The following is a 12,758-nucleotide window of genomic DNA, read 5'->3' as shown; positions in this document are numbered from 1 at the left end:
GCTCCCGGCTAGATGTGCAACCTGCTTAAGATTCTCTCTCTCTCCCTCTCCCTCTGCCCCTCCCCAGCTTGCACACATGCACGCTCTCTCTCTTTCTCTTAAAAAAATGTTTTAAAACTTTATTAGTGAGGACTTTTTACTTATGTAGAATAATTCATTCTGAAAAGGTAGTATATTAATGAATTGATATTGTATTTCCTTTATTTTTCTTAGTTTTTTTCCCCTGTATAACTTTAAAAGTTTACTTTCTTCTCTCAGCTTGCTTTCCTTATTCCCATTCTAACTAAGCTTTGATATTTATTTAGGGGCCATACTGGGTTCTGAAGATAAATAGATACAAACAGCATATCTTCCTTTGAAGTTCGTATATATTCAGAATATAAAATAAATATAAGCAATGGAATTCCCAAGAGATTAATGACTTTTGAAATTAAAAAGATTATAATATTTAACCTCATGAGGGATTCTTGAAAATCAAATGTATAACAGTCACCTTACTTAAAATTTGCCTTTGGATACCAACTGGAATGATAAACCTAAAATGGCTTTTCACAATTATTGCTAATAATATTATTTCATTTTGATCATGCAGGAAATACCACACTCATTTATTACAGTTTGATGGTGAAGGAGGCTGGCGCTTTGAACAATTGGATACCGCTATCCGTTTAACACTCAGTGAAGAAAAACAAAAGCTAGAATCTCAGCTAGCTGGAATTCCCAAAATGCAGCAGAGACTCAATGAACTATGTAAAATTTTGGGAGAAGACTCAGTGCTGAAAACAATCAAAACCGAAGATGAGACATCCTAATTTGTTTTGACATGTTTTAAAAGTTAATTTTTAGGTAAAGGCTCAGAGACACTCTGTTATGTTGCATGCATTGTGTTTAAGCACAGAGAAAAAGGAAGGAATGTTTTATAAGACTTTAGCATCAAGGAAATATATGATCTGACTTTCCAGAGGAAAATAAACAAATGCATTATGTGAGATTAGTCATTCTCGCTTATACTAATTCCTAGTGACGGCCTAGTTCACCTGTAAAACAAGATTTTCTAGGTGAATTTATGATGAATACCAGATTTGCTATGTGTATGTGATGCATCTGAAGTTCTTAACAAACATTGGAGATATCTTGAGAATGGAACAACTTAACATTATTTGGTTTGAAAACAGGTGCATAAAATTAGAAGTTTGAGTAATGTCTCAGTCCATTTATGGTTATTAGGTTTAATAGCTAGAATTCATGTTCATCATTGCTAGTGGTCAACTAAACCTGCATACAAAATAGCTGACAGTTTGATAAATAATGTCAATATGAAAAAAAATTATTTTAATGGCAGTGGTTGAAAGAAAGAAGCATGGCTGTACTTGTGTAAAGTGCCATATCTTTAAATTTTAGATTTTTAGCATCTTAATGTGGACGCATAACAAATTAGTCTTAATGAGAATCTTACATATTTGTTAATAAACCCTTTCGTTTTAAAAAGAGAATGGCCAATACAGAAAAGGAGTATGCAAACAACGTATGTCTCAGCCTGTTACTTTGCTTGGCAGCATTTTCTACTGCAACTTCTGTCTAGAAATACTCAGCTTGTTTTTGTGCTCAGAGGAGGAGTCCACCACATTTTTAAATAATAGCGCTATCATGGAATATAGGGGTTCTCAAAATCACAGTAGTAATAGCACACTTGAAATAGCACTTTAGAATTTACAATCCTCGTTTATATCATTTCATTTTAATTCTTATGGCAATCTATTGAGGCAAATATTCTTTGCCTACTTCGCGTTTGCGGAAATTGACACTCAGACTTGCCTTAATTATGCAATTTATTTAGGGACAGATCCAAGGATCAAATAAAGTTCTCCTGATTCCTTGATCATTGCTATTTCCACTTTCTACTATTATCCTTGAAATCTAACTGGACTGTAATATCAATAAAAGTTAGATGAGATGTTGAAAAGAAAATAAATTTGGTAATGATAGGGCTGTTACTATGTGGTTATTGTTTACAAGACATGGAATTTAAATACAAAGTGGAAATGTCATTGGTCTGTGGTTTAAAATGAACCAAGAAAGTTAGCAAATTTTTCAGCAACTATACACTCATACTCAATATTGATGTACCTCTATAGCCAGCAATCAGAAGGGAAATTAGTTGTGTTATAGATAAATTTTAATATTTATTGAATGTAATGAGAAAGAATCTGCATGGAATAGTCCATGTGAAATAAAGCTTATCTATTCATGTGCCCTGGAGTTGGAAATACAAAATCCAGAACTGGCATTTTAATCTCGTACTGCCTATGCCACCACATTGACAGGCCAGGAAAAATGAGAGTGATCAGTTGTTAGAGGTTTTGGATTTTATTTACATATTTAGACACAATCATAAGAGATGCTAATCAGTGATTCTCAGACTTTATCAGGCGGTAGAGTACCCAGAAGTCATTCATGATCACTGTAGTAGAACATCATGACGTGTTCACATTTGCAATTCTTCCATGCTAATCAAGACATTTTTAGTTATCAACTAATGTAACCATCTTGTATGAAGGAAGTCAGTAGAAAATCATAATCAGTACATCTGTCTAGGTTTTTCTGTTAGTATCTTCAGGTACTCAGTGAGGCAAGTGTCAAAGGTTCAAAAAAATGTATGGACCCAAAATTTAAACTTGATAAAAATCATCCATTAATCTTAACTTCTGTTTAGTGGTTATTCAGTTTATCCTGCTGTAGGAAACAGTCGGAGGCAAGTGTCTTGTTAACTCTTAAAGGTACAGGAAGAAAATGAAAAGTCCTCATTTGAAATATGTGCGTAATTTCCATGCCTTAATTTTCACAATTTGAAATATAAAGCATTTAGGACCTGATATATTGTTTTGAAACCTAGAAATGAATGCCAAAACAAATATTAGATTTGTAATTAGCCCTTATTTGATACATCCTATCAATGAGCTGAAGTAAGTAAGATTCATTATTTATAATGTACAGGATTCAAGGATGTTTAAAATTCTGTACTAACAACTGTACACACTGTAATTTAAATGTTAAAATTCTAAGAGAAACATGGTTTACATGAGCTTTTTGTGCCTATTTATTTTCTGAATTTTCATCAAGGACCAATATCCTCCAACTTGGAGGGGAAAAAAATCTGTGATTTCAGTTTGTGTTGATGTACCATCTAACTGTTTCCAAAATGGTCCAATGGGTATACCATATTTTGCTATTCTTATAGTTACATTTTACAAAAAAACACGAACAAGATTAAGATATCAAATAGCCATCTTTGAATACAGCAAAGGGTAGATGAAAAGAAAAAGAAAGGATATTTCAGTTTTCAAACTACTTTACTACTTTTACCAGGTTATCTATTTACCCAAACTTTTGACTTCTGGGTTTTTTGGGTTTTTTGTCAAAGAAAGCTGTAAGTTTATGGAGATTGATTTTTAAATGTGCAATTTTTGGCTAACTTCCAACTTGGAAAATAAGTTGCATTCTATAAAAATGTTGCATTTTATTTCTCCAGCATGTAGTGTTAGGCCAAGCATGAATCTAAAATTGTGTGCGTTCTTGTAAACAAGATAATGTTTAAAAATCCCTCTCTGGTAATCTCAAGGACGATGACATATCCCGATATTCAGCCCAAGTTTACATTTGTTTACAATGGGGAAGGTTTTCCTCGACAGTAATTTGGGTTTTGTTTCAAATTATGCTTTTCCAGTAAATGTATAAATGAACATGTTAGTTTTTTATTTGAGACTTTGGTTTCAAGTATATTTTCTTTTTTTTTTTTTTTTTTTTTTTTAATTTTTTTTTCAACGTTTTTTATTTATTTTTGGGACAGAGCGAGACAGAGCATGAACGGGGGAGGGGCAGAGAGAGAGGGAGACACAGAATCGGAAACAGGCTCCAGGCTCTGAGCCATCAGCCCAGAGCCCGACGCGGGGCTCGAACTCCCGGACCGCGAGATCGTGACCTGGCTGAGGTCGGAAGCTTAACCGACTGCGCCACCCAGGCGCCCCTCAAGTATATTTTCATATTTGGCGATAGGCGTCGCCTATTAAAATCTTTTTGGAATAGTTTTTGATTCCATAAGCCTAGAAAAATTTGTGACACATTGGAACCCAAAATCCGGAGAATGTTACGCACTTCTGAGGTGTGCAGAATATGGTAATGATGATCAAACCATTGATTAAAAAAGATACCTTTGAAAGAATTACGTTATGGGCAAATATGGGTCTCATTTAGAAATGTGAAGCACTTCCATAGATTTCTGCTGATATACCCTTAGGTATGTCGAATATGTTTTAGAGTTTTACTTGTCATGTTTGCCACATGAGAACTTTCAGATGGATGCAAAAAATATTTTTATTAAAAGCAAATTCCTTCTTCATTGTTGGTGCCTTTCTTGATTACCAAATACAAAACTGCTTTACAGTTTTTATTGTGAAATGTTCAAAACCAGTTGCCTATACTTATACACAGGGCTTGTGTTAATGAAAGCAAGTGAGAAAAATGTCCTTAATGGTAAAAATAACTATGTAGCTAGTCTAGAATGTGGCTATTTGTGAATGCTCTATGATATAGTCTCCAATGTGCAGTTGCTTGAGCTCAACATTTCTTGTGAATTCCTTAATAATCATTAAAAAATGTTTGATTAATCAAAGGAATTACAAATTATTCCAGTGGTAGAAAACACCTTATTTCTATATTTTAAATGACTTTGCTGAGCGTGTCTATATACACCTCATTTACAAGTTGTGTGGTGTACAACTGTATGTAGTGCTATGAACAAAAGTCCCCAAATAGTTGCTTAAATATTTATTTTAGTTATTAATTCAACACACTTACTTATTAAGTACCAGCCTATGCCAGGCACTGTGCTAGGTTCTAGGAATAAATAAAATATGGTCCCTGTACAAAGAAGCTTACCGTTCATTGAAAATTAGGAAAATGAGTACCCTGAGAGAAAAACTCAATAGCTACTATTTATTATTTATGAAGAAGGCACAAAGCATTGATACATATTGACTTATTACATCTTCACAAAACTAATTCAATAAAAGTGGAAAGTGAGGACAGTTTAAGTAATTCATCCAACCTCATACAGCTACAGCTATAGAGCTGAAATTGAAACCTAGCAATATTGGATTACAAAGCCATGTAACTCCCATCACTTCCTTTTTAATTAGTTTAGGTCAATTTGTCATTATCATTGTTTTAAACGCTAAACTTTTAAACTCTTAAGTTATAAGTATATTTTTAACTGGCTCAAGGTTTCTGGTTAACCAAACATGCATTTTTTTTTTCATCTAAAACAGAAATTTGTTACTTAAATTATATTTTCACTGTTTTTATTATAAATGTTGGATGCAGTCCTATGGGAGAAAGAGAACAAAAGGCAAATTTTCAAATGTTTTGAAGAAGAAATGTCGAAACCAGTTAACATTCATTCATTCATTCAGTAAATATTTATTGACACATTCAAGGTACCATTTATTGTGCTAGGGATTTTAAGTGAACAACACAGACCTGGTCTCAGTCCTCATGAAACGTTTTAGTACATTAATAGTAAACAATTGTATGCCTGTTAGATGTTATGTTCCCATCTAAATGGCATATTTGTTTTGTAGTATCTTCTCAATTCTTGTATTTCCTGCCTAGGACAGCTCTGTTGCAACATTTAAGCAATAAGCATTTTCTGGCAGCAACATTCCCTTGATTACACATTTAAAGGCTTCATAATCCTCATACCCTCTAACTTGGTCTAAATGACAAGGTCCAATAAAACCAGTCTGCAGGACTATATCATCCTTCACCAGTAGGTGCTCCCATGCATTTAGCACGTTTTCTTGAAACCTGAGAAACAGCTTCTCAAGTTCAGGTCATGTAAAGTGAACCAGTTGGGTACAGTGAAAAGTACTGCTCTTGTGTTAACACAAAATACAGATAACTGTAGCAGGATAATTCTAAAGAGCAAAAATTAAATTTAAAATAAATAATAATTGTAAAGGTAAATACACAAGGCTTCTAAAATTAAGTACAATTAAAATTATATGTTCTATCTCAGTACTTGTTACCCAATGTAGAAGATAAAGTGATTAAATATTTACCTTACGTGTTCTTATGTGATTTAATACCTATAATATAGATAATGCAACTATGAAACAATGAAATATTAAACACTAAATATTCACTTGCCAAATCATCTAATTATAGTGAGTTAATCCATACAAAATAGGAGGCAACCTTATATATCAAATATATTATTCAACTTTTACCTATTGAATGTATTAAACTTAATTAAAATTTATTGGGCCTATAAATCCTTTACTAATTAAAAAATAGAAAAGTTTATTCTAATGAATATATATAAAATGAATGTAAGTATATATGTATATATGAAGTTGTACACACACAAAAATAGAATGCACATGTTTTAAAATCCCAAATGGAACATTTGCAAATTTGATCACATATCAGGCCACATACCAAGTCTCAATAAAGTTCAATCAATTTCTATATGAAAAAAAATGAATTGGGCCTAAAAATCATGTAAATGTATAAAACTACAGAAGTTTGTAGTGCCTAGGGACTCACATAAGGATGAGGTAAAAGAGGTCCTAGATAAGATGCCATCTTTTCGGAAAGCTAATAGAAAGTGGCCTTTTGCAACATGCAGATATTGATAACTCAAGAGTGATAAAGACTGAGGGAGTAAATGTCAAAGTCCCCTTGTTCGGGCTAACTTGTGGCTCCATGCAACAGCTTTCCAAGATCCACAAACATGGAGTTTAAATAAAGGAGGTTAATGTAGATCCAAGCAGATACATATATTGTCCTGCAACTTCTCTGTCTCTCTCTCTCTCTCTGTGTCTCTGTCTGTCTGTCTGTCTCTCTCTCTCTCACACACACACACACACATTCTAGAAGTTTAATATAAAAACAGCATAATTATTTTGAGACTTAAGTAGTGAAAAAAAATATTTTTCTATTGTGATAAAAAACATAACAAAGTTTACCATCTTAACCATTTTCAAGTTAGGGTTCAGAATGTTAAGTACATTCTCATTGTGAAACATATCATCTTACAAATTGGAAACTCTATATCCACTAAACAATACCTCCTCTTTCTCCCCCTCTCCAGTCCCTAGTAACCATCATTCTACTTTCTGTTTCTATGAATTTGACTATGTTAGGTACTTCATGTGAGTAGAACCAAACAGAATTTGTTCTTTTGTGACTGGCTTATTTCTTTCACATAATGTCCTTAAGCTTCATCCATATTGTGGCATGTGACAGGATTTTCTTCTTTAAGGATGAATAAAAGCCATCGTATGTTGATACCACATTTAGTTTATCCATTCTTCCATTGATAGAGCAGGTTGCATCTACCTTTCGGCTATTGTGAATAATACTGCTATGAACATGGGTGTGTAGCTGTCTCCTTGAGACTCTGCTGTCAATTCTTCTGGATATATACCCAGAAGTGTATTGCTGGATTGTATGGTAGCACTGTTTTTAAGTTTTTCAGGAACCTCCATACTATTTTCCATAAGTCGCTGCACAAATTTACATTTCTTTCAACAGTGCATATTCTTGTATATTAAGCCCATACTGCTAGGTAAAACTCTAAAGTGCAGGGGGTTTCATCTCCTGAAAGAAAAATTGAGCATCTTGGGGATTACCTAGTATTTGCCTCATCCACTTTCTCTCCTCCTCTCCACCGTAAGTCAAGAAGTGATACTCTGGTTTTAATCTTCCCAACAGGATGCGGATTATAAAATTTTCACAAACATTTCTTCTAATTCACTGATTCAATAGAAATTAGATATCCCATTAACTATCTAACTGGATGGCCTCTCTAACTGCTTCACGTTTTCTCTCTCTGGAACCACAAGTGTACATCCTTCCTCTTTCTGCTTCCCTGGGTAGGTCTCAATACCCCTCCAGGTTCAAAGATCCTATACCCTCAATAAATAAATAAGATGAGGGGCGCCTGGGTGGCGCAGTCGGTTAAGCGTCCGACTTCAGCCAGGTCACGATCTCGCGGTCCGTGAGTTCGAGCCCCGCGTCAGGCTCTGGGGCTGATGGCTCAGAGCCTGGAGCCTGTTTCCGATTCTGTGTCTCCCTCTCTCTCTGCCCCTCCCCCGTTCATGCTCTGTCTCTCTCTGTCCCAAAAATAAATAAACGTTGAAAAAAAAAATTAAAAAAAAAAAAAAATAAATAAATAAGATGAAGTCTTTCCTCAAATTAGTCATGAATTGACTTTTACTTTCTTTAATGTTTATATAAAATTCAATACCAAGAGGACAACCTTACCCCACCTAATGACCACTGGACTTCTGATGGTAAGAACAAAGGGGTCAATTCAAAGCAGAAAGCAAATTTCAATTCCAACCCACAATAGACCTGTAAGAACACAGCATCTCTTCTTGCCTCACTGAGAGCAAAGGGTAGGCCATCCAAAAATGGACAACTTTGGTGTGAACATTATTTTGAGTTAAAAGCAATTAAAACCCAGCAGATTCAGGAAAAGCTTTTTACCTCCCCCTGAACTGCTTGCTTATATAGGGAAGAGAGCTATTAACATATTCCTCTTTACCTAAGAAACTTATCTACATAATAAGGTAACCTTTGTTTTTCAAACACCTCCTTTCACCTTCTTGTTAATGGTCTTTCTCCCCTTTGTATCCTCAGACCCCTCTCCCCTCTCCTTAGCTCAAGTAAGCCTCGTGTTGCCTGACTGCCTTTGGAATTTCCATGTCTGTATGAATTCCCCACAAATATGTTACTAAATTTTTTTTTCCTCTTGTTAATCTGTCTCATGCCAACTTGATTTTTTAAAAAAAATTTTTAATGTTTATTTTATTATTTTTAAGAGAGAGACAGAGTGTGAGCAGGGGAGGGGCAGAGAGCAAGAGAGAGACACAGACTCTGAAACAGGCTTCGGGATCGGAGCTGTCAGCACAGAGCTCAATGCAGGGCTCAAACTCACAAACTGTGAGATCATGACCGGAGCCGAAGTCAGACACTTAACTGACTGAGCCACCCAGGCACCCCCATGCCAACTTGCTTTTTAGTCCAGCCAGCAGGACCTTCAAGGGCAGAAGAAATTGTTCCTCCCCAACCCTTACCACAAGCCTCAGGTGTAGGCCATGCTGGGCAGTGATTAGGAACACAGGCTGTGAAGAAAGACTGCTTGGTTGAGTCCTACCTCTGCCACTCCCTGCTGAACCTGTTGCTTCATCTTTCCATGCCTTAGGTTTCTAATTTTTAACAAGAAGATAATAATGGTACTTACTTGGTAGTATGTTGTGAGGATTAAATGTATTCACCCTTATAAAGTGCTTAGGAGAGAGCCTGGCCTATGTTTACAGCTATTACCATTTACACATATTACTGCTCTGAGTTATTTAAGTAAATATCTAATCAGCATCCTTCCAGAAATGGTTGATTTTGAGAGTCACGGAAGACAGGGGGCTAATTTAGGGGGGAGGGGTGATACTTTGGGGGTGAGAAACCACAAGTGTGAGGTGCTAGCAGACAAGAAGCTCAGCTTATGTTGAAGGGTGGTTACTCAATATATGTTTGTGGAATAAATGACTGAATGACTGAATGAATAAATAGGTGAGGCGTTGGCAGAAGAAAGAGAAAGGGAGATAGGCACATGCCAAAGATAAAACTGCAATTTTGCCTCATGCCAAATGCTAACTGGCATATCACTGAAATCGTGTGGACATGCCATCTTCGCAATGGGCCCATTACTGAAGCCTGAAACTATGTATACGTTGCCGTGCCCAATAAGGTGAAACTAATTTTCTTCTTAGAATGTCCCATCCCACATCTGCCAGGGTCCCTCCACTTTAGTGTGTCTACTTCATGCTTATTTCTTCCACACAATCCCCAAAAGGGAATTGGAGAAAAAGAAAAATGAAGAGAAAGATAGAGAGGAAATGGTACTATGTGACTGTGGTGGCAGTGACGTCGGAAAGTATGCCTAGAGAGAAGAGCGTAATCCTGGAGACCTAGTACCCTCATTACACCCACTTCCCTCATCTTCTCTCTTACCTTCTCAAGAGGAGAATGCCCACATTCCCACGGAACTTTAGAACAGGTGCCCATTGAAGATCTTCCTCCTTTATGATGAAGATGGAAAATTGAGGTTTGTCACAACATCCTACCGATCTATTTTGAATTATTTTAATGCCCCAAAACTATACTGATCACACCCATCTGGAAAAACTCTAATCATGTGTGACCAAGTCTCTTCATGCCTGGACAAGAGTGGCTGAACAATACTGACAAGTCACTCGTCAAAGTAAAATGTTCACTATAAATTTGTGGTCACCAAAGACGTCTCAGTAGCACTCAGTAATCCCACTATATTCCTTAGATCACTCACTTTCCCATTCTCCATAACTATTTTCTCTGCTCTCTGAACAAGTCCAACTCTCCCTCCTTCTCTTTTTCTCACAGCTGGTCTCTGACTGACCCTTTCTTTACCTTTCTACTACCAAAGATGACAACTTATCCTCAACCACACCCATTTGACCCTGTCCCTTCTGACACACAGAGGTCTGCTTCTCTTGTTTCCTAAATTGGTGGCTTCTAGGAATCACCCCTGCTACCGTCTCACCCCTCACACTCCATATCTAATTCACCAACAAATCCTGTTCATTTTGCCTTCTAAGTAAGTGCTTTCAAATCAGTCCCTTTTCCATCTTTGCCATGTTAACAAGGTTCAAGTAGAAATCTCCTACTGAGTCTACTGCCATTGCTTCCTGACTAATCTTACTGTATCCATCCAATAACTCCACGTATCTATTCACTTTTACAAAAATTATTTTTAAGTAATCTCTACACATGGGGCTCAAACCCACAACCCCCAGACCAAGAGTCTCATGCTCCATGACTGAAGAGCTCAGACTGAGACAAACAGATGCCCTCCATCAATCTATTCTTAAAAACAGGGGCACCTGGATGGCTCAGTGGGTTAAGCGTCTGACTTCAGCTCAAGTCATGATCTCACAGCTCGTGAGTTTGAGCCGGGTGTCCAGCTCTGTGCTGACAGCTCAGAGCCTGGAGCCTTCTTCAGATTCTGTGTCTTCCGCTCTCTCTGCCCCTCCCTGCTCACATTCTGTCTCTTTCTCTCAAAAATAAACATTAAAAAAAAAAGCAAACAAAAACTTTAAAAATGTTTTTAAGTGTGATATTATACAAATACCAAAAACTTCACAAAACATAAATATACAGGGTATACACACTATGTTATCACAAATTGATTACCAGTTTAACCACCCAAGTTAATAAATAGGGCATTGCCAGCCCTGAAGCCCATCTAAACCACTTTCTAATAACTAGCTCCTCTTCCCCCTCCTAGTATAACCACTATCCTGACTTCTAGCACTACACATTAGTTTTGCCTGCTTTTAACTTTATGCAAGTAGGATCATACTGTATGTATCTTTCTTTTTTTTTTTTTAATTTTTATTTATTTTGGGGACAGAGAGAGACAGAGCATGAACAGGGGAGGGGCAGAGAGAGAGGGAGACACAGAATCGGAAGCAGGCTCCAGGCTCTGAGCCATCAGCCCAGAGCCTGACGCGGGGCTCGAACTCCCGGACCGCGAGATTGTGACCTGGCTGAAGTCGGACGCTTAACCGACTGCGCCACCCAGGCGCCCCTGTATGTATCTTTCTAAGTATGGCTTCTTTCATTTAACATCATGTGCATGAAGTTTATCCATGTTGCAGTGTAAAATCACAGTTTGTTCATTCTCATTTTTATATAGCAGTCTCTTGTATACTTACAGCACAGTTATTAATTTTACTCTTTGTTAAGTTTATTGATTTATTTTGAGAGTGAGAGAGAGCACGAATGAGGGAGGGTCAGAGAGAGGGGAGAGAGAATCCGAAGCAGGCTCCTCACTAGGAGCACAAGAGCCCAATGTGGGGCTCAATCTCACAAACCATGAGATCATGGCCTGAGCTGAAATCAAGAGTTGGTTGCTTAACCGAATAAGCCACCCAGTCGCCCCTAATCCCACTCTTGATAAACATTTAGATTGCTTCTGGATTAGGGCTATTAAGAACAGCAAACTGCTATGAACATTGTTATACATGTCTTGTGCTACAAATGTGCACACATTTCTCTTGGACCCATCCATGCTAGTCATAATAGCTACAGTGACCTTTCCTAATGCAAATGTAATCGTATTATTCTTTCAATGATTTTCGGTAATTCTTGGGAAAAACTAAAATCCTTCATTTGGTCTGCAAAACCCCACATAATATGGATTCTCTCCTTGCACAGCCTTTTCTCAAACCTTGCCTTCTTCTGCTTCATGTTCTTATTTCCTTTCCTGAAATGGGAAACATCATGGGATCTTTTACAGTTTCTTCCCCTTGCCCAGATAACTATTCTTCTGCCTCTTTACCTAGCTCCCTTATTTTTTCTTCAGATCTCAACCCTGTCTTCAGCCCCAGAGGGAAGCTTTCTCTAACCTTCCTCTCCGGTTTAATTTTCTTAACGTCACATGTGAACTTCTTATCATTTGTCACATTTGTAATTTTATCTTTCTTTGATTAACATCTATACCCATTCGGCACCTCTCCCTCCCTTCCCCAACATACACTAGGTCATCAGTTTCAAGAGGATAAGGACTACGGAACTTGCTTGTGATTGTTTTTTGTTTGTCTGGTTTGGTTCTAGCTTTCACCCTAGACTTCTGCCTGGCCTATAGTAAGAACTCC

At 36.9% G+C, this 12,758-nt stretch overlaps 1 protein-coding gene and 1 long non-coding RNA gene across 2 annotated transcripts in view; one reads left to right on the top strand and one right to left on the bottom strand.

The window, feature by feature from the left end:
- The window catches only part of ABCD2 (ATP binding cassette subfamily D member 2), a 67,191-nt gene extending 63,407 nt beyond the window's left edge, over positions 1-3,784 (top strand). The window contains exon 10 of the mRNA XM_030322390.1: positions 593-3,784. Coding sequence (XP_030178250.1) covers positions 593-812 — 220 coding nt within the window. The 3' untranslated portion in view covers positions 813-3,784. The remainder of the gene's footprint in view (positions 1-592) is intronic.
- The window catches only part of LOC116738200, a 100,268-nt gene that overhangs the window by 3,321 nt on the left and 84,189 nt on the right, over positions 1-12,758 (bottom strand). Inside the window, exon 3 of the long non-coding RNA XR_004343876.1 lies at positions 10,075-10,142. This is a non-coding gene — a long non-coding RNA (uncharacterized LOC116738200). The remainder of the gene's footprint in view (positions 1-10,074; positions 10,143-12,758) is intronic.

The sequence above is a fragment of the Lynx canadensis genome, chromosome B4 (assembly GCF_007474595.2).
Source record: "Lynx canadensis isolate LIC74 chromosome B4, mLynCan4.pri.v2, whole genome shotgun sequence".
Lineage (NCBI taxonomy): Eukaryota > Metazoa > Chordata > Mammalia > Carnivora > Felidae > Lynx > Lynx canadensis.
This window is presented reverse-complemented; position numbering and strand designations above follow the sequence as displayed.